Source organism: Podarcis erhardii (assembly GCF_964252035.2).
Source record: "Podarcis erhardii genome assembly, chromosome: 11".
NCBI classification, from domain to species: domain Eukaryota; kingdom Metazoa; phylum Chordata; class Lepidosauria; order Squamata; family Lacertidae; genus Podarcis; species Podarcis erhardii.
The window spans coordinates 33,872,346-33,893,955 of NC_138501.1; the positions used below are offsets into that span (position 1 = coordinate 33,872,346).

General features: G+C 41.6%; 1 protein-coding gene and 2 long non-coding RNA genes across 5 annotated transcripts in view; 2 read left to right on the top strand and 1 right to left on the bottom strand.

Annotated features, from left to right (window-relative positions):
* The first annotated feature begins 2,287 nt into the window (after window positions 1-2,287).
* LOC309352369 lies at window positions 2,288-5,344 on the top strand. The gene is made up of 3 exons (XR_014161255.1): window positions 2,288-4,659; window positions 4,703-4,803; window positions 4,843-5,344. It is a non-coding gene; the product is annotated as an uncharacterized lncRNA (long non-coding RNA).
* A 133-nt stretch (window positions 5,345-5,477) lies between these two features.
* Window positions 5,478-21,610, bottom strand: part of CWC27 (CWC27 spliceosome associated cyclophilin) — a 121,050-nt gene continuing 104,917 nt past the window's right edge. For 2 of the 3 annotated variants that reach the window (XM_081880772.1, XM_081880773.1), the window contains one exon: window positions 5,478-5,874. In XM_081880772.1, the coding sequence (XP_081736898.1) occupies window positions 5,712-5,874 (163 nt within the window). In that variant the 3' untranslated portion in view covers window positions 5,478-5,711. Of the gene's footprint in view, window positions 5,875-16,050; window positions 16,202-21,610 lie in introns of all 3 variants that reach the window. The other variant, XR_014161240.1, reaches the window with a different exon arrangement.
* LOC309352385 lies at window positions 9,429-13,747 on the top strand. Its single transcript, XR_014161286.1, has 2 exons — window positions 9,429-9,911; window positions 13,459-13,747. It is a non-coding gene; the product is annotated as an uncharacterized lncRNA (long non-coding RNA).

Sequence of the window (21,610 nt, forward strand, 5' to 3'; positions counted from 1 at the left end):
AGTCTTAAACTGGTGTCTAGGAGGCGGAGACTCAGATGGAGCTTCGCCGGTCTAGCTTCTAAGACGTAGAGTTGCACGCTGCGGTTTGGAAATGGAAACTAACCTTCAATAAAGACTTTTATACGTTATTACTGGCTAGCGTTGGTCCTCTGTGAGCTGGGACCTAGAGGCAGCTTTGACAATACCGTATACAATAATTGGCATGGTTCCAGTTAGCTTAATCAAAATAAATCAACAAAAACAAAACCCACGATAAAGCTAACTGAATGGGCAAATAAATGCCCCAGCAGGCAAACCCCATTGAAAGCAGTGAGGTCTGTGCAAGAGCATAGCAGCAGAACTTTTCACTGGATAGTGACCCTGATCAGTAGGCAAGCAAGAGGAAGAACGCCTGTTCTGTATGCTGCTTGTTTAGTGCAGCCTTTCCCAGACTGGTGCCCGCCAGATGTTTGGGACTGCACTTCCCATCATCCTGGGAGTTTTGTATAGTCACTATACAAAAACACATCAGTCACTAGACAGATTTCTTTGGTTCACAGCTTGCAGTTTCCCATTGGGTGGGGAGGATGTTATAGAAGAAAAAAGTAGTGCTTTAATTCCGATATGCCCAAGCCGGTCAACGAAGTTAGGAGCAAGAGACTTTGCAAAAGCATTGCAAAGGCAACTTCCTTGAAGATTAAAACTTGAAAGTTTGTTCCAGTTTAATTAACTGTGAAGGCTGAGCCATACAGTTCAGAGGTACAGCTAATGTAATTACTTCCTTTATCTTTCCTTTTTCCCTGGGGGAAGTGGGGGGAATGAATTTAAGAGGGAGAAAGTCAAATTGAAGGGGATTAAGATATAATCTTGACTTTTAAGAACAACAAAAATCCATGACACCCAGTCATACCTGTAGTATAATAGAAATGCAGGGTGGTTTTAAAAAAAGTTTTAAAAGGCAATTAGTTATATAGACTTGGATCCTGGGAAGTACTACTGGAGTTGACTTACCCACCTTCTCCTTTCCCTGAGAGCCTCTGAAAAACCCTCAGGGGACCCTCCTGAATGGGGGCAGACTGTGACATTGGGGCGCTGAGATGGATATCTGTGCCCACATCATTTAGGAGAGTCTCCTAACCATTTGGAGCAGCTTTTCCTGTAGGGGGTGGGAGAAAATCACCTTTTGGCGAACCCTCTCCCACAGATGCTTCTCAGAATTCAAACAATTCTATTCAGGTACTTTCACAGATTCCTTATATTCAGACATAGATACCATGAATCTATGCCAGGTTCTCCTGAATACAGTATAGAAATTACCCTTCCAATAAGTGAAAATATACAAAATTATTCTACAGGCTTTTTTATCTGTTGTTCAAGCAGCAGTTGTTTCCATTTTGGGCTGTGTGCTGCCCATGAAGATCTTGGTTCTGATAAATGTGATGTTTACTAGACTTCTTTATAGACCAGCACGGTCAATTTATGAACTCCTTCCTGTCCTTCAGGGCGACTCTCTACTCAGTGCACATGACCTTTGTTTAGGGAGATATGGGACAGGTTTTAGTAAAGGCTAGTTGATGTCAACTAGGGCTGTCCATGTTTTTTATAAGTGGATCTGCTGCTGAAATGATAGAAAGGCATTTCTTCTTTTCCTTCTTCTATTCATTGCAAGATGTGAAGTTGTCTGCAGTAGTTACAAGTCCTGGTATGACAGTTGACAAAGCAGTATGTCTCGCAAAGGACCCTAAGATCCATGAATAATAGCTTAAAAATCCCAGGCCCTAAGGAAGCCAGACTATCCTCTACCAGGGCCAGAGCTTTTTCAGTGATGGCTTTGACCTGGTGGAATGCTCTGTCCCATGAGACTAGGGCCCTGCAGGACTTGATCTCCTTCCCCAGGGCCTGTAAGACAGAGCTATTCCGCTTGGCCTTCAATTTGAATTAGCCTGATCCTCTATTCCCTTTTCCCTTTCCTCTTCTATGAAGAAACCCTTTCTGGGACCCCGGATTTACATTCTTCTCTGGTCTCCTTGCTGGCTCTAGTAGGACCAACTTGGCCAGTTAGCCCTGGTGATCATTTGATGTCTACTGACTGCCCCCCCCCCAAAAAAAGACCCCTGAATTTTTGAATTTTATTGATATTGATACTGCATTTTATGTTGTATTTTATGCTGTTTTTAAGCCACATTTTAACAAATGTTTTATATTTGCTGTTAGCCACCCTGAGCCCGGTTTTTAAACTGGGAAGGTCAGGGTATAAATAAAATGTTATCATCATCATCATCATCATCATCATCTTATGAGGTTTTTGGCCCAGTGGAGCCATTAAAAGCTTCCAACAGTCTTAGCTTAAACACACACACTTTTAGGAGGGGGGGAGGCAACTGTTTCCCTGGTAAAATAGGAGCCAAGTGCTAGGGGCTGAGGTCCCTTTGGCCCCCTCAATAAAATATTTGAGGGGGTCAAGCCCTCCCAAAGTCGATGGGCATTGCCATTCAAATGGTGTGTGTGCTGCATCTTGTGAGCAATGACCTCCATATTTTATCAAGTCAGCATACCTGCCTGGTAGTAAGTAGAATGCAACTGCCCTGCATACGTACCTGGAATACCTGCAAGACCCCACCCTATTCCTGTATTTTATTTCATTTAAAAAAACCTGTTTATTATAGTGAATTTTATATTTGCTGGTGAATGACAATGTAATGATGATGACAGTGTCAGGGAAGGGCTGTAACTTGGTGGTTGCACATCTGCTTTGGTGCAGAAGCTCCCAGTTTCAATCCCTGATGCCTATGGGTAGGCCTGGGAAAAACCCCTCTCTGAAACCCCGGAGAGACACATCCAGTTTGTGCAGACAGACAGTATTGACCTAGATGGACCAATAATCTTGATGGTGTATAGTAGCATCCTATGTCATCGGTCTGCCACACCATTCACTGTTACTTGTAAGAAATTGTTTCTGGCCATAGCTCATAAATACAGCAATGGATATTGAGGTCTTCAGGATAATTGGTGAAATTTTATTTTCTATCTACAAGGAGGAAAGTACACAAGAAGGGTGCCTGTGGAGAGCAAGTTGGTTTTTTAACTGTTAGTTCTAAACACTAAATTAGAACATTAGTTTTAACTAATTGCGAAATAATAATAATTGAAAAATGCATCTTCTGTTAACTCCTTTGTTCCCCCACACATGAAATGGGGACAGTGACAACCTCTTACAAGGACTCTCTTCACACCTCCATTTCTCTTTCTTGTTATCTTAGAGAGATTACATAGCACATTTAAACAATATTCGGCACTAAACTGAACCACACCACTTGGAACCCTTTTAACATGATGAGACAGTTTTATGTACATCACACGTCAGACCCTATCAAGAAACGTAGTTATCGTGGCTTGATAAAAGATACTATACCTTGTTGAACTCATTCTAAAAACAACACCAGTAAAGTTGCACTTCAGCTTTTAAAATGACCTTGGTTGATGCATCTTAATAAAGACTTTTGGACTTCATGCATGTGTGATTTGTGTTGGGCCCAACCCACCAAATTGCTTTCCTGTAAAAGCCCCATTAAAAATGAAGAGGGGAAAGAAAGCGCAAGGGCTCTTGTAACATACTTGTTATGGTCGTGTTGCATATCACTGTATATCCACCGCGTGCTTACTGGAGTATTACGCATAGAAATATTTTGCTTAGTGCAAGGTACTGTTGGTTTCTAGGCATGTAAACATATCTGAAATGGGAGTAGGGGGTAGTGCCTAATGATTTTGGGAACGTTTATCCCTAGGCAGGAGAAAGTGATAATATCCCTCTGTGCTGTTTGAAGGAGAGGGCCTTGTGGGGTGGCTCTCTGCTAGATGAATGGTTAATGCTGGTTGAGTGATGGGAGTTGTAGACCAAAACATCAGCAGGGCAGCAGGTTGGTTAAAGGTTTGCCAAGTACAGTCCTGCCAGAACTGACAAATTATTTCAGAAGAACATTAACAGGCAAACGTATAGGGCACTCTTGTCAGTGTGATTAAGAACACAGGATGGCTGACCTGAGAAGTGTTCAAGAACAAACATAAATCAAAATTGTAACAAGCATTCTTGAAAGCAGAATGTGGAAACCTAATGGTAAAACAAGACAAACAAAAACTTTTGATAAAAAATTGATCATATTATGATGAGCTTGGCTATGATGAGAAAAACTAGAATAAATAGGGGAGACAAAACATTCTGCAAGGAGGAGGAAAATGAATTTGGCCACATATTGCACAATGGACTATGTGCACAAATCTGAAAGGAGGGTTTTATAATTTAATATTTTGCTGGTATTTAACACCTGCATGCATTCGTCACATATTGTGGTGCAGCTAATATATGTTCGGAAATGTGGAACATGGAATGCTTCATAATTTTTGGTCCTGCTCCAAAATAATGACATTTTGGTGGACTATAATAAATGAGATCAAACTTATAACATGGTATGGTTTTCCAATAAGCTCATTAATTATACTATTTAGATATGTCAAAGATCTAATTTTCCTAGTGGACATGAAATTGGTAACGGATTTGCTAACAACCAGATGCTTATGTAGCAATATGGTATTACTGGAGAAAATATGCTTAGACTTACAATTGAAAACTGGACGGTAACAATATACAAAGGTTGTATCTATAGTAAAATTCACTAATATTGTGTGAGGGAAGGCAGACAACTTGATCATTTAATTTATTGAAAAGTATAGCAGCTTTGTCATGCATTGGTATTATAAGTCAAGAGAATATTTGACCGTAAGTATTATTGGAAACTATTTAAATAATAATTGGTACATTTATTGTGTGTGTGTGTGTGTGTGTGTGTGTGTGTGTGAGAGAGAGAGAGAGAGAGAGAGAGAGAGAGAGAGAGAGAGAGAAATAGAGAGAGAGAGAATGCTGCTAATTCTGTTATGTATTTTTTATGTGGTGAAAATATTTTTCTCAAAGATTTGAAGCATTATGAATATTAAAAGTGTTTGATAAAATGTTGCCTTCTATTCCAAACAGGAATGCTTCCGTTCCGGGTTCCAGCCAGCCATGCCCCTATTCCGGATACCAGAAGCCAATAGAAGCTGAAGTCAGTCAAGTAAGTCACTCCCTCTCTTTGTCTTTTACAACTGAGTCTCAACCATCTCCAGCTGCAGAGCATGGCCAATTCTCATTGGGCCTTTTCTGGGGCTAAGGGTAGATTATGGTTTTCACATTTTTATTTAAATATTTGTTGTATTTCTTCAAACTTCAGAGTTTCCCTCAGCGTGCCATTGCCCCCTCCCCCTTTCTCAGTAGCCCTGTTTTGGCTCTGATTCTGCTGGCACTCACCACCTGAGTTTGCTATTAGAGGGAGCGATAACAACATTATCCCCATTTAGTACTGGCAAAACCTTTCGTTCCATATTCTGAAAAGATACTTTTCGGTATTCTAGAGAGATTGCAAATGCAGAACCCTCTACTTTAAGAATGCAACTACATAAACAGAAACTGAGAATGGAAAAGGAATTATTTATTCACAATAATTGCTTAGAATGATTTCAGGAAGCTTTTTTTTTTATACATCAGAATTCACAAAACAAAGCAGATAGCACTGTTTCCAAATTAGACACCCGATTCCTTTTCACACCTTGTAAGTGATATATTTTGGGACACCAGCTACTACAGAGCCAGAACATTTGTGCAGTCATTTTCCAAGCTGGCTCTGGAAAACTTTACATTCATTTCATCTCCTTGCCTTTTTCTCTCTCAGAATCTTTTTGCTTTCTTCCCTTCGTCTCTTATTAACTGGGTTCCGAGGATCATAAATTTCAAAAGTATCTTCATCTTGCACACTTGCATCTTTCACTTTTCTGGTTTTATCTTCAAAATGGAGCACGTGTGACATCCTGTTAAGAAAAAAGATACGCACTCATTTTGTTAGCCAGGCTAAACTTAAATGTTTTGTAACCTGCTTTTTGATGGGAAAATAAACAAACATAGGAAAAATCTTATAATAAGAAGCAGTAAACAATTTGCACATTTATACCTTAGATATAATGAAACTGTTAATTTCCACATGTAAAAAGAGCATGATTTTACAAATAAGTGGGTTTGGGGGAAAAACATATTCCTAGCAATGTAAAAGATAATCGGCTAATGTTAATAAGCATTAGCAGAGATGTTGCCTTAGAGATACTCAAATTCTTTTTTCCGGGAAGTTTCCGTCAAAATAATAATGTACGTAGTTTACCATTTTATACTTTTTATTTTGATACTTTCCCTGTTTTTTGCCCAATAAGCAGCCATAGTACAAAACAAAACCCATTTTTTTATTGTTGCATATTAACATAGTAGATGATAAAAGACATTCACATTGATTTGCAATGTGTCTACTTTAAGCATGACTAAGTCTGGATGCAGCCCAAACTACAAATTAATATATACACCATTTTTATTTTTAAAAAAAGAAAAGCAAAAATATCAGGAATAGTGACATCCTTTTTATCAGCTTGGAATGTTTATCAACTTTCCTATTAATCACACTGTACTTTCCTAAGAATTATGTGTTCGGTATGGGTGGTGCAATAAAAAGGATGAACTCTATAGGAGCCTTTTATAATCAGTCTGACTGCATCATAAGCCAAGTTTGTTATAAAGATGCATTTCATTCTATGATTAAGCACAGACATTGTTTCTTCAGACAATTCTTTCTTTCTTGCATTATTTACCTGTCTTTACCAAGTTTGTATTAACTCCAGTTAATTAAATTTCCAATGATAATGGAGACTATCAACATGGGTGGGAGTCTTAACTATCATGTTTGGCTCCAAATGGCAGGAAAGTCTGGAATGGCTCAACCTATCAACTCTGACCTTGTTAGTAGGTGAAACTCAGAGCAGAATGTTCCATTCTGTTACCCCACTGAAGAGGATACTCCTCCCCTTCCACTTTCTTGCTAATGACAGATCTAAGAATGGTAGGGTTCCCCTCACACCTACTGAGAAATCAAGGATTTCCCCACATCACAACATGTTGAACTGAATGTAGCTTTACTTAATGCCTTAAGGAGTACCGTATTTTTCGCTCCATAGGACGCACTTTTTCCCTCTTAAAAACTAAGGGGGGAAGTCTGTGCGTCCTATGGAGCGAATGCAGGGGGGAGGCAGGCAGGAAAAGCCCCCAAGAGCCACACACAAGCTTTGTGCGGCTCTTGCGGGCTTTCCCCTCTCTGCGCAGCGCCCCTTCAGCGAAGCGGGAGGAGAAATGGAAGGGGCTCCATTTCTCCTGCCGCTTCGCTGAAGGGGCACTGAGCAGAGCGGGGGATATTTTTTTTTTTCCTGTTCTCCCCCTCCTATGGTCCGGTGCGTCCTATAGAGCGAAGAATACGGTAATACTTTTCACTGAAGCTGTAAGCTTCATATGAAAAACACACTTTATTTCTACCTTCTTTGAGAGTCACCCCCCCCCAGTTCCTTTTCAACAGCTGGGTTGGTAAATAAAAAAAGTTTTGCTTAGCGCTTTAGTGTTCCCCCACTGTGCTTTTTGTTTGTTTGGAAGACTGTGGAAAAGCAGGGTACAAATACTTGAAATAAATAAAATTAAAATCCTGTGGATCCTTAGGACTAGAATTTTACAAGCAGACTGATGTCAACTAGACCAGCCTTTACCCCAAACTACAACTCCTTTCACCCCAGTCAGTACATTAGCCCTTCCAGGGTTTGGACTCTTCTAGTGGACAAGAAGTTGAGTGACAGCAGACCAGGCTCTGGGGGGCTAATGGGAATTGTAGTCCAGAACACCTAACCTAGTGGGCCCCAGCTTGGAGAAGGCTTCACTAGAATATGCTTTTGACTCAAAAAATATGATGCCACAAAACAGATAAAATTTGTGATGCTGGACAGGTTTTCAGTATTGCAATGTATCGCTGGGCAAACATCATTGATCTGGCGATTAAATCATGATGTTCACAGCACTGCAAGACGTTGGGGTGAAATCGCTGGGGCTTGCACACGAATAGGAGAAGCATCAGGGCTGTTCAGCCAAAGGGGGTGTGTGAAGCCTCTTGCCCCCCAGCTGAGGGAGCGCTGATGCTTCTCTGGCTGATGCGAACCAGTGGCAGGTTGGAGGCTCCATAAAACTGCTTGGCTGAGGCAAGGGCAGCTGCGTGCTCCTCAGCCAAGCAGTTTAAAAAAGAGGAGGGAGGAACAAGCTGTATTGGTGTCTCAACAATGCAGCTTGTTTCTCCCTCTGTGCCAGTCTGAGGGCAGAATGGGATGGCGGCTTCACTCAGCGGTATATTGCTGGTGGAACTGCTGCCACACCTGAATCCCTTGGCTACCAGAGCCCACTGCAGGGAGTCAAGCAGTGGCAGTTTCACCCGCAATATAGTGCCTAGCCGCCATCGCAGTCTGCCCCTCATACTGGTCCTGGGCAATGTATCGATACATTGCCCAGGCTTATTGGATAGCACTACTTTCTCCTGCATTCTTAACCAAGAATAATGAAACCATCAACTACAATAACAGGTGAAACATCCAAATACCGTATTTTTCTCTCTATAGGACGCACTTTCCCCCCCTCCAAAAATTAAGGGGAAATGTGTGTGCGTCCTATGGAGCGAATGCATGCTCCTTGGCTTCAGTGATAGCAAAAGGACAAAAGGTCTCAGGGACAAAGGTTACAGACAGGACACCACCGACTACTGAGACCGCAAAAGGTTAGACAGAGGGAACGAAGTTCCAACAGCCGTGGCTTGTCTGAGGGGGGGTGTACCCCGCACCCCAGGGTCACACGTGCAGGCAGACTGTGGCTGCCTGCTGGTGGGGAAGTGTCTCCCTCTGGACCCCACTCCCCACTCCGCGATATCCCTACATGCACCGACCCCTCTCGCTCTCCAGGCTTCAGGGATAGCTGCCTGAAGCCTTTGGAGCGCAGCGGGAACTCGCGCTGCGCTCCGAAGGCTTCGGGTTCCTTTTGCTGAAGCCGGGAGAGCAAGACTCTCCTGGCTTCAGCCAAAGGAACCCGAAGCCTTTGGAGTGCAGCGTGAGGTCCCGCTGTGCTCCAAAGGCTTCAGCCACGCGCCTGCCTGGAAGCCGGAGGAGAACAGAAGGGTCTCCTTCTGTTCCTTCTCCAGCTTGGCTTAAAGGAGCGTTGCACAGTTCTCCCTCTCTGCGCAGCGCCTCTCCTTCGCAGGAGAACTGTGCAGCGCCCCTTCAGCGACGCGCGTGCCTTAATCAGGTGCAGCCTCTTCGGGCAGGGGGAGCCTTCATCCTGCTGCCCTGAAGAGGCTTGGCGTGGTTATCCCAGAAGCCAGATCCCTCTTGCTGTTCTGGCTTCTGGGATTCAAAATATTTTTTTTTTCTTGTTTTCCTCCCCCCCCCCCAAACTAGGTGTGTCCTATAGAGCGAAAAATACAGTACTCTACAAGTGGTACCTCGGGTTAAGTACTTAATTCGTTCTGGAGGTCTTTTCTTAACCTGAAACTGTTCTTAACCTGAAGCACCACTTTAGCTAATGGGGCCTCCCGCTGCTGCCGCGCCGCCAGAGCACAATTTCTGTTCTCATCCTGAAGCAAAGTTCTTAACCCGAGGTACTATTTCTGGGTTAGCGGAGTCTGTAACCTGAAGCGTATGTAACCCAAGGTACAAAATTTGATTCCCTTCCTTGATTTTTGTTGCGTTAACTTTTGTATTCTACTCACCTGCTGCCCCTCTATGATTTTCTAATGACTATTAATGACTGTTTTTTATGCTTTTAGTATTCTGTTGTAAGGCACTCTGAGCACCTTTTCTGAGGCAGGAAAAGAGCCTATGCATTTAAAAGTAATTTTCAAAGACATCTTCAGAGCTTCGCAGTCAGCGGAAAGTCCTACTTTGAGCAATGAGACTTTCTCCCAAGCAGCTGTGTGTTAGTAAATAAGGCAGTAAGGAAGAACATGCAATAGGTAATGGAACAATTAACATATATGACAGCTCTGTGATCACATACATCCCTTGTTTTATCTGAAAGCAAAAGTACACTACAAATGATTACAAAAATAGTTCCATCTGTTTTTCTTTCATCCTTCTTGAAAGGAGGGAGAGGGAAGGGATTTGAGCAACAGACCAATTGTGATTCCCAGCACAAATTCCTGTGCCGTGTGCCTCCATAAATCACTAATTGTAGTGAACTGAAAGCATGCTGAAATTTTACAGTCTCCTATGAGAATACATATCCAGACTTGTTATAGAGTTGTTTCCAGTATATAATGCCCTGATATTTTAAAATATTGATTGTTGGAAGATGAACAATTTTAGTACTGTGTTTTGATTTACTGCTTCTAGCTATTTTATGGCAACTTTGCATTTTTAGCTTGTAACTTAAAGATACTTTGATGTAAAAACTGTTAAGTTAAACAAATAAATTAATGAACAAACACACCAGTATTCTAAGCATTTGTTTCATCAATCACATCCAGCATTCAGCACTATTTCTTTTCTTATACTATGTTTGGGCTAGTATAGCTATCACATAACAAAAACACTGGTTGTCAAATACGCCTCTGGTCCCAGGGGGTGCAATGTCGCAAGGAACAAAATTAACTGAGGGAGGACTTGGCTACCTCTCTCCCCTTTGGTTATAATATGGGGGAAAGTTCCACATTCTGCCTCCTAAACTAATCCAGGGGCCTCCTCATCAAATCCAGGGGCTAGAGAGATGGAAATGTACATACCTTCTGCAGCAGATGCCTGGGCTTCATGTTTTGAGATTCTTGCCTTAAATTAAACTGATCTAATACATCAAAGATTAGTTCAGAATGAAAGCAGGCGTCTAATACTGATTTAATTCTCTGTGACCACATGGGGGAAGATAAAGTAGTCTAATGATGGCATCTTAAGTTTTTTAAATGGACTATTTAAAATAAAAACAGTCATAAAAGCCTTTCTGAATAATAATAAAAAATGTTTTCACCACCCACTGAAAAGTAGGTTTGCAGCTCTTCCTAGGTGCCACCAGTGAAAAGGCTATGCTCTTTGCAACTGCCAATTGGATAGTTGCTATTGACAGGTCAGGGAGCAGTGCCACTTATATCAGTCTCAAGACTTGAGAGGCTCTGTGTAGCCACATATGGTCTTAAGATAGTGCTGGACCATTTTGGGTAGATGAACCATTGAAATAAGCTCCAAATGCTTAAATGAAGGAGAACTGAAACAGGTAGTTTACCTGACAGTTAGAAAGAAAGATCAGAATCACAGAGGCAGAAGGAGCAGACGATGGGAGGGAGCAGACATAATAGGGGAGCAAAGCAACAATTTCTTCCAGTGGGTCAGAGTAATCAGCACAAGTGGTGAAACTCCATGCTGTCTACATTGACTATAGGTGGAGGTTGATGGTTCTCAACTTACTATCCAAAACACAGACAATGAGTTACAGATAGGTAGCCGTGTTGGTCTGCCATAGTCAAAACAAAACAAATTCCTTCCAGTAGCACCTTAAAGACCAACTAAGTCAGTTCTTGGTATGAGCTTTCGTGTGCATGCACACTTCTTCAGATACAGACAATGAGAGCAGACAGGATGAGTTATATTGTCAGTTAATTTTGTAAACAATTCTGCCTTATACTTTGAGAATGACTGTTGTAGACTATCCCTTCCTTTATACTCTCAAGTATAGAGACTGGTTGCTGAAGGCTTCAGAGGAATCAGTGATGGATATAACTACCAAATGCTTTGGCTCTGGTCACCCTCAGCATATTCATGACCTCAGCTTGCACTCTCTTGCTAATGCTCTTCTGGGCTCTGGCTGAACATTAAACACACATGGATGACAGCACAGAATCCAGTGCAGTCTTGCATTTCCGAGGCCTTGCAGCAGACCTGACCTTTTTAAGGGGCATTAATTAGATGCCCTCCATCCTCCAACTTTGAAATATTTTGGAAAAGACATCAACAAAGCCCTGAAATTTCAGAAGAACCCTGTTTCCAGTCACCAAGACAAGCTAGTCTGAGCATTTGAGAGAAATGGGTGCTAACACAATCATATTGCTAGGAGGAGGCAGACCCTTAGCCAACTGATTGCTCTAATGAAACTACAAAGGTTGTTTACAACTGAAGAACAAAAGTTTTGACCATTCTATTTTGTATGTCCCCAAAGTATACTGAAGTAGAAGGCACAACCGCAAGTGCTGCCTTAACAAACGGATGCATGCACAAAGCAAAGGCTGGTTACAAATATGTACAATGCCAGGATAAACATCATAGGCTGAAGAGATAGTGAAGAAAACCTACAAATCACTTCCATATTTAAAATCAAATTAGTTTAGAATGATTAATCATATTGCAAAGCACACCAAAGACATGACTATTGTAAATAATCACCACTGTATTTTATATGGTATGTCGGGTTCACCCTTTCAGTATAGCTGAAAGAGGAAACAGCTGGCTTTTTAAACTTTCTGACAGCTGTTGCAGTGACTTCCAAAAATACATTAAAAGAATTTCCAAGCTTTGACTTTCAAAGCTTTATTTGTAAGGTAGAGCTTAACTATGTCACAGAGACCTTTATTTGTTTCGCTGCTAATGTTCCATCTCTACAATGTGCATTGTTAAGTAATGAATTACTTTCATTAAAAACTCCGAACATTACACCCAGATTCTACACATCTTGGAACCAAGTCCCCATGATTTCCGAGAAATCTGTTTCCCAGCTTGCAAAGGGTGGCTATCTAGAACCCTAAGTGTCTAGGAAGGGAACTTATTACAAATGATGCATAAATTGAAGTGTGTCTGTTTCCTATGCCCAAGACAGTTTTAAAAACCTGGATGAATTTAAAGCTGGTTGGCATATCTGTTGCATGTGTGTCGCAGTGCACCAGGTGCCATGGGGATCTACCGGTAATCAGAAGCCTTATGAACAAGGCAATGTTCCTTCCTGCCGCACTAGCAGGGCTAACTGGTCAGAGGAGGGAACTTGAGACCAGCCTTTCCCAGCCTGGCGGTCTTCAGATGTTTTGAACTACAAATCCCAGCAGTCCCAGTCAGTATGGCCAATGGGCAGGAATGATGGGAAATGTCAGTCCAAAACTTCTGCAGGACACCAGGTTGGGGGAGGTTGCTCCAGGTGCTTGCCATCCCTTGACCAAGTCATTGTGTTTGGCATTGTGACATGTGTGAGGGAGCAACAGAAATGTGCTCTTTGCTTTATAGTGCTCTCAATCTGCCATCTCAAAAAGGGCAATCAAAGCAGGAAAAGTATGCCTTTAAACCTTGGAACATTCCAGAAAAGGCTGTGAATCACTGTATTTGAAAAGTCAGGACCGCAAAAAACGACAGAGAGAAAATGTTGCAACACTTCTCCCCCATTTGCCCCAGAACTGCAGTGCACAAAGCAGGCAGGCAGACAAAACAGATGAGTAAATCCACCGATCAAAGCAACGAAGGTCTCCTTCCCCAGGAAAAGAAGTGTTAGCTGTTCTGGAAGAATGAACTCACTGGCACTCTTTTCATTTCCAGCAGAGTAGCGGGTGGCACAGGAAGAGGAGAGACAGATGAGAAGCAGAGGAGACCAAGAAGACAAATAAATTGCAGAAGAAGTTTAAAGAATGGAAAGGGGAAGAGAGACAGAAAGGAAATGACCAAACAGAAAATAAAAATGGGAATATTTCTGATCCTAAGCTATGTTAGACATGTCTAAACCCACTGAAATTGGTTCAGATGTGCCCAACTCTGCACCATGCAGAAAGTTAGCAACATCAGGAGAGAAAGAGAACCACTATGAATTACCAGTGAAAGGTTAGTCAAATTTGCATCCTTTGCTTCGATCAGATTAGCCTATTCTGTGCACATTAGAAAAACAACTATGATTTGTTTCTGCTGAATAAATTAGTAGGTTAGGAGTAAACTAAAAACTACACTGAATGAGATTGCTGCTACTTGGGTGCTTCAAAGCACAGCTGCTTCATATAGAAGAGGAATTCAAGTTGTTGGCTTTCCTGCTGCATGCTTTGACTGAAATTTTGAAATCGCGATCCTTGCTTGCCACTTAGTGGAGAGCTCATAGGATCAGGCCCAGAAAGCACTAGGCTTTCTAACATCGCACATCTACTGCCAGTGCACACCACACCCTCCTTTCCATTTCGTTTGACCTCCTAAAGCGCACCTCCTGTAAAAGCCTCAGCAAAATTAAAGAAAGCTCTGCAATGACAGTACTTGGTGGATTGCAATTGTAATCTCCAAGTGCAAGCCCTGCAAATCTTAAAGTGTACTTTAAAAGCCTAGTGGGAGTATTTAATCAATCACAAGAGAGGGAGACTTTGGTACAAAACCAAAACTGTGATAAAACGGCTAATTAGTAGATGCAATGGAAGAAAGATGGATGTACTGTCTCTAAATTCCAAACAATAAAACTAATTACTGGAGAGAATGCATAAACAATCTCTCAGGGCCTAAATGAGGTCCCCCACAAGGTAACAAATCTCCTTAACTCTGAAGCAATGGAAGTGGATAAATACATTCCTGATTTACAAATGTACTCAAATACTGCATTGTATACTAAAAGGGGGGTAGCAGGTATCACAGCCTCTAGACAGAACAACCTCTTCATTGTCACCTGGCAGACGACATCAAAGGAGATGCAAGATTTCATTGCTGGAAGGAAGAACTAACAACAACTCACCACTGGTTCTTGTTTGGTGGTTTGTTTAGCTAGGTTCTAGAGCACTTGTGTCACTGTTGTTATTTTAAGAGATTTCTTACATGTCACATTTTTAAAAAGGCAGTATTACAGTAAGTTTTAAATTTAAGAATTCACCACTGGAAAAACAGGGTGGGTCCTAATGTCTGTGTGTCTGTCTATTTCAGGTGTCAAAGGCCCAGGTAAAGAGACACGTCTTCAGCATATACTAAAAACTATGCAATGAAAATGCCAGATGCCCCTCTGTGGGAAGGGAATTCCACAGCTTAGGGCTGCCACTGGGAAAAAGGAAGTATTTCACAAATCTGTGCCTAAAACGCTTAAAACTTTAAACACTAATGTGAACACCTTGAACTCGGTGGGCCAGGAAATGAACCGGCAACTAGTGCAGCTGTTATAAAGTAGGAGTTACGTAAGTTAAAAATGGAAGCCCAGCCAGGAGTCAGCATGTAAGCTGAGTGTGGGGAAATTCAAGCTTGCCTGGAAGGTTTCCGCTTCCTTAAAAAACTGTCTCACACAAGCCAGCATCAGAAAGCAAGGATTGCCAGCTGACCTTCCCTGAAGAGCACCAGAGGATCATCTTTAGAGTGTTAATGTGAGAGGGAAAGCAAATCAACAAAGGTTGCCAACCAAGAAGAGTGACAACCAGGTATTTTGCACCCTTACATTGCCCAGTTAACTAGTGACCACTTGGTCACTTATTCCCTTTGAGCCAAAAGTGTTTGGACTTTGAGCAAACATTTCAAGCCTCTGGAACACTGAACACAAGTTCAGTGGTTACACTTTCCTGCCTTCTTCCTGTTTGGCCAGGGCTCCTAAGTTAACAACAACAACAACAACAACAACAACAACAACAACAACAATATTTATATGCCACCTATCTGGCTGGGTTTCCAGTAACACACACACACACACACATGCACGCACAATTCTACAGATAAGGGCCAAAGTGTAGTGTCCCTGCTTTCAAATCTGCTCTCATTATTATGGGATCTTTATGTTTAATTCTAGGTTAGTTTCTATAGGAAACTAAAAGTAACACATACATAGCCTGTCTGTAAAGCACAAATGAACATCTTAACCAGGAAGGTGTGGCCAGTGGAATTCACAGGTGGCCTTCTTCAGCCTCTACTACAGGGGAACAGAACCACCAATTAAGTCGATCAAAGCCTTTCTTGACAGGAAGGGCCACTTTGAGAGGTGAATAAAGCTTTGAAGATTACATTTCTATAAGAGGGATGGGGAGTTAGATTATTTTGGAGAGCCCGACTTGTAATTTGCATGATACAATGACCATTTTGAAATTTAACGAACTAGCTTGGTTAATTAGAATAGAATGGAATGTACTTACAGTGAAAACCCATAGATACAGGTATACGATTACAAGGCTCATTTCTGGTACAGTAACTGACTTTAATTTTGTGTCTGACCAGAGCAAAGGAACGAGCCAGACCTGGCAGCAGAATATGTGCTCTTACTACAGTGGTTCTTTTCCCTCTTGGCCACAATTTCAGGGAAAAAAATGCTTGCGCCACACCAAATTTTTAATTGATAAGAAATACACTGGAAAACAAAAAGAAATAACTCCTAGCAATACTTGATTTATAGCACAGAACACAACTACTTTATAATATGATCATGGAACATCCAGACAGTATAACACAATGCAACTACGTAAGAACATGAGTCATTCCCATAATTTAATTAAAAATGAGCATCTTGCATACGCACCTTAATTATGTATACAAACTCAATGACAGGCGTGAGCTTGTTTTTGCTGGGTAATCTCATTTATATTAGGTCTAATTTGAGACAAAAAAACCTCTCATCTCCTCATTAACACAAAGAAGCCTTTCTGTTTTCTGATCTTTCTTATTTGTCAGAGTTGGAAAATCCCTGTTCACAACAATATGTCACGGAGAACTATAGAAGAATAGCCAATGCTCTTTAAGAGAGTCGTGGATATTGTTTCTGGCTGTATTTCCTATACATACATTACTATACTATACTATACTCCTGAAATATTTAAAAAAAAATTATTGTCCTTGAATCTTTCTGCCACGCTTGCCATCCTCCCCTGCCACACCCTTTGAGAACCATTCTCTTACTACACGGCAACAGCACCATCCCATTCTGAAAGCGATGTGAAGGAGCAACACAATTACAGGCATGAATAAAGCTGGTTTATGCTGAGCCAGACCTTTGGTCCATCCAACCTAGTATCGTCTACAATGACTGGCAGTGGCATTCCAGTGTTACAGGCTTTCCCAGCCCTACCTGGAGAGGCCAGGGACTGAACCTGGGACCTTCTGCATGCAAAGCAGATGCTCTACCACTAAGCTATGGCCCTTCCCTTTTAAATAACGTTGTGATGCTCCTGCCGTGTTCAGCTGAGTTGGGCTGAGGAGCAAGCATCAGAGTGCAGCCTGCCTCATGCTGCTTGTGCATGCCTGTTCTGATGTAAACACTTGCATCTATGCACACGGCTTCATTATTACATCCGGTCACAGGCCAAAGGACATTTAAGCAACTGAACCCCCATCATCTCCAAGCAGAAATCAGGTTGATAACTGATTTGCTTTGTAAAGGAGCTTCCACATATTTATCTCTCCCCCACCCCCAGTCTTTTAAGAGGCCCAATGTGGTCATTTTGCTCTTAAAACATTCTGAACGACTTGTCTAGTGGGATATTAATGTGTCTATGAAAAGCCAAGCTACCAGAACTCACAGCACTGACATACTGCTACTTGGAAGGGGGGGAAGCAAAACGCCGACTGGGTTTTGCAATAGCATCAGAAACACAGACATATAAAACCGTTATGATTTATGCTTCCAGTATTTCCACTGTGCAAGGCACAGACATTATGCCTTTGTTCTATTATTTACAGGAACAATTCACACATACACTGTATTTAAAACATTTCCCAAAACTGCTGAAGAAACATACTTCAAATGTTTTGATAAAAGAAGATTGACCAAGTGTTTCAAAAAGAGAACATACCAGTACTGCAAACGGATAGCAGACATGATAATGTGAAGGCCAGATGTCATCCCAGACAGCACAATGATGTACACAATGTTACAAAGCGGGTCTTATAAGATACAGGAACCTCCTTACTAGATCAGATCAATAATTCAATTAGTCTACAATCCTAGTTGTGGCTTGCATTCTTAAGGTATTCCGCTGACCCCAGACCTCAGAGCACGTTTTACACAGTAAGTAAAGATCAGAGTAGCTGGAAAAAACCCCTAAATGGTACCAGAAGTGTAACAGAGGAATGACTGAAAGCCTCTTCTCAAACAGACAATTATGAAGAGAGACCAAGTTCTTCAATCAAAATTTTATCTAGTGTAGTCAGCTCTGGCTTTTATGTCTGGGCTGGAAAAATCCTAGATGTCTGGGCATGGAGGTGCCTACATATGTGATGCTGGGGCCTAACGTTTGAAATGATTTCCCAAAGGATTTCTTAGAGAACACGTACATAACCACATAGCGATCGAGTCACATTTCTTGGGCATCACAGAAGTGACCTGGCACAAAGGCATGTTGTACCTTGAGGGTGCAATCTGACAAGCGCTGCGTTTTTTTCCAGCCCCATCTACTCCCCATGGAAGAAACAGGAAAAATACTTGGTAATTTTTTTTCTCCTAGAGGTATTTTCTAGCCACTCAGTGGGGACTGGAAGCACCATAGCAGTGCCTAGTAAGTGGAAGTCCTCTATGGGGTAATATGGCTGATAGGAACTGGTGCAGCTATGGCATGGGCTGTGCAGTCGACACCTGGGGGGGGGGACCTCTGGCCCTCCACATGCTGTTGGTCTTCAACTCTCATCCTCTCATCAGCCCCAACCAGCATGACTTAATGGTTAGTAATGATGGGAGCTGTAGTTCGGCACACCATGGATTCCTCATCCTAGGTCTGCACAATTAACACTCTGAAATATGCAGGTGAAGGTGCCTATGTAAAACAACAACAATAACTGCTTATTTCCCCACAATCCCACTTTGACCATTTCTGCACACAGCTAGGAAGTTCATCTTGAGGTATAAAGCCAATGATTACTTCAAAAGCATTAAGATTTCTAGTTTGTTCACAAACTGCTACATGTCTCTAAGTTATCTCAATGGGGTTTCATCTTTGCATGTGCTAAGCAGACAAGCTGCAGAACCCAAATGGCCAGATGTCTGGCTCAAACAAACACACACTAAAAGTATGTAAGAGAAATGTCATTTCTTCTGAAACATGAAACTTCTCAACAGTAAAAATTACAACTCTGGCAGAAGAAGCTATTGGACATTATGCAACACGCCTTGCGCCCCCCCCCCCCCCGGACACGAATTAATCAATCAAGGCTTTGACCACTGTGCACAAATGTGATTAGGAAAGTTGTTTAATGCATACTTTTAATCAACTTGAGTTGAGAACATGCAAGGGGAGAGTTAATTAGAAAAAATGACTACACTAGTGAAGCTTATCAGCTACTTATTATTTATCAGAATAACTTTCAGTAAATGGTATGACATATTGTACAAAAATCGTGTTCAAATCCAGTTTGAGCTCTTTGATAAAATATATTTGGACATGAAGACCTAGGTTCAAATCTCACTTCAGATATGAATGCATTAGGTGGACTTGGGAAATCATCATCTATTTGGCCTTTTAAAAAATATGAATAACACTGGTTATTCTGCAGATAAAACACTGCATGCCATTTTATCAATCTTTTATATAAGGTGACGTAGAGGGAACCCCTAGGTTGAACCTCTATTGGAAGGAGCACCTACTCCTATTTTACTCTGTCTGCTCTTCAAGATTTTCTTCTGAGGCCCTTCTCCATGTACCTCTTCCATCAGAGATAGAAAAATCATCTAAACATTGGTCTCCAGCAAATGGGTTGAGATGCACTACCGGGCTGCAGCCTGATCTAACATGGGACACAACCGGAGCCCAAACACCATAAAAACACATCTATATATATATATATATATATATATATATATATATATATAGTGTCCCCAAATGCATGTTTGGGTTAAAGGTGGGTCCCAAGTCTGAAAAGGCTGAAGACTACTGATCTAAAAGGATTTCCTTGCCAGTGGTGTCTGAGTTATGAAATGACCTCTCCAAACAGAATGCCTGCTATCATTTAGGTGTCAGAAAAAACACTTTTATTTAACCGAGGCATTTTAATATATGTTATTAATTTAACTGAGGAAGAGTTAGTCTTACTTGCTGTTTTCTTGTTTTAACACATGTTTTTATTTGTTTTATGCTGTACGTGACCTGGACATCTGATATGATGAAGGGTGGTGTAAAAAATATTTTAAATCAACCAAATAATAATGAAAATCATGCCTGGACAGAGCAACATAATAATAAATATGAATGAAGTAGTTAGACTGTTCTGACTTATCAGCAAGTCCAGGCTTTAGGAATAGTGCTTTTAGTGGATGATTGACAAACTGGAAAAATGTTCAGAAAGCAACTAAGAAGGCAAAAAAAATTGAATGCCAGACTTATGAGGCAAGGACGAAGGAACTGGCTATGTTTAGTCTATAGGAAAGAAGGGAAGGGGGGGGGAGAAAAGCTTAATTATACTAGTAAATAATGGTTAGATTTTTATCCATGATGAAATTCAAATAAAGTGTATTAATCAGTTTCATCAATCACTAATGTGTGCACATGGAAATGTAACTTTGTAGAAAAATTACTGGCAGAGCAGTTTGATTTATACCTAGCTTTGCCTCTTACTCTATACTCTCTAAGAAACACCAATTGCCTAGATTGGAAAAAATGGCCTTTAGAGCTGGGCTAAAATACAGAAATGAGAGTCAACTCTGTTCTACAGATAAGCATGTTGCAAAAACCATGTTCCAAGGAACCTTGAAGTGTCTCAAGAGACAGTTAATTTTTCCTTAATGATAAAATGTGAGGTCAAGGTGCCCAAGGGACAGTTTGTTCACCATTACAGATCTCTTGCTATGGTGAAGTGTAGCTTTAAGGTAACTACAAGGGCAAAAGGGAGCCCTGCATGCTGATTGTTCCATCTGCTTGCCCACAGCATGCTGTTCTGGCGGTTCTTCAGACCCGCCCCCCCCCCCCCCCCCGCAACCAATTTGTGAAGAGCAAGGGAGAAGATGTGGGAAAGACACATTGCACTAGTGGGACTCAATGTGCTGGCTCCCTCTAGTGCACATACTTGCTTGAATCTGGCCCAAGTTATTAGCAATTACATAGGGCCTTTTGAGAGTGCATTGGGATTTCCATATATCATTCCAGCAATCCTTAAAACCACTCTATGAGGAAGGTCAGCACCATTATCCTCATATTGAACAGAACCATTAGGCCCCAGCTCCAACATTTCAAACCTTCCAAGGACCCCAGAAAAAGTTAAGTAAATTTTTATTTATACCCAGCCCTCCCCAGCAAGAATGGGCTCAGGGTGACTAACATCAAATACATCAAAATACAATCGAACAATTGATTAAAATATAGCTTAAAAATTAGAATCAGGATAAAATTAAATGACTGCAGGGAACCTCAAGTATTCGTCGGGGCCAGCTATCCATGCTGGTCCCACATGAGCTGATAAAAGGGCCAAAGAGGTAACTTACAGGGTCCCATAGAAGGGGTCAAACTGGGCCTGGGACATCCCATTTTCTTGTGCAAGATCTTGGCAGCCATTTTGTGTGCCGTGACCTTGCACCCTCTCACACTGTGCTCTTGTCCCGATAAAGCACTTTTTCAGGGCCGCATGAGATCTCGCCTGCTAAAAGCACTTTTTCGGGGCAAGAGTGAGGTACAGGTCGAGTAACTCACCCAAAAGCGTCCGGGAAGATGTGCATCCCAGTTTTGTGTTGGAAAAAGTTGGAAGGTATGTCCTTCTGGTATCAGCCAACTAGCCACAAGAGGATTAAAATTGGAATGGAGAACTTGAAGCCCTCCATATGTTGTTGGACTATGACTCCCAC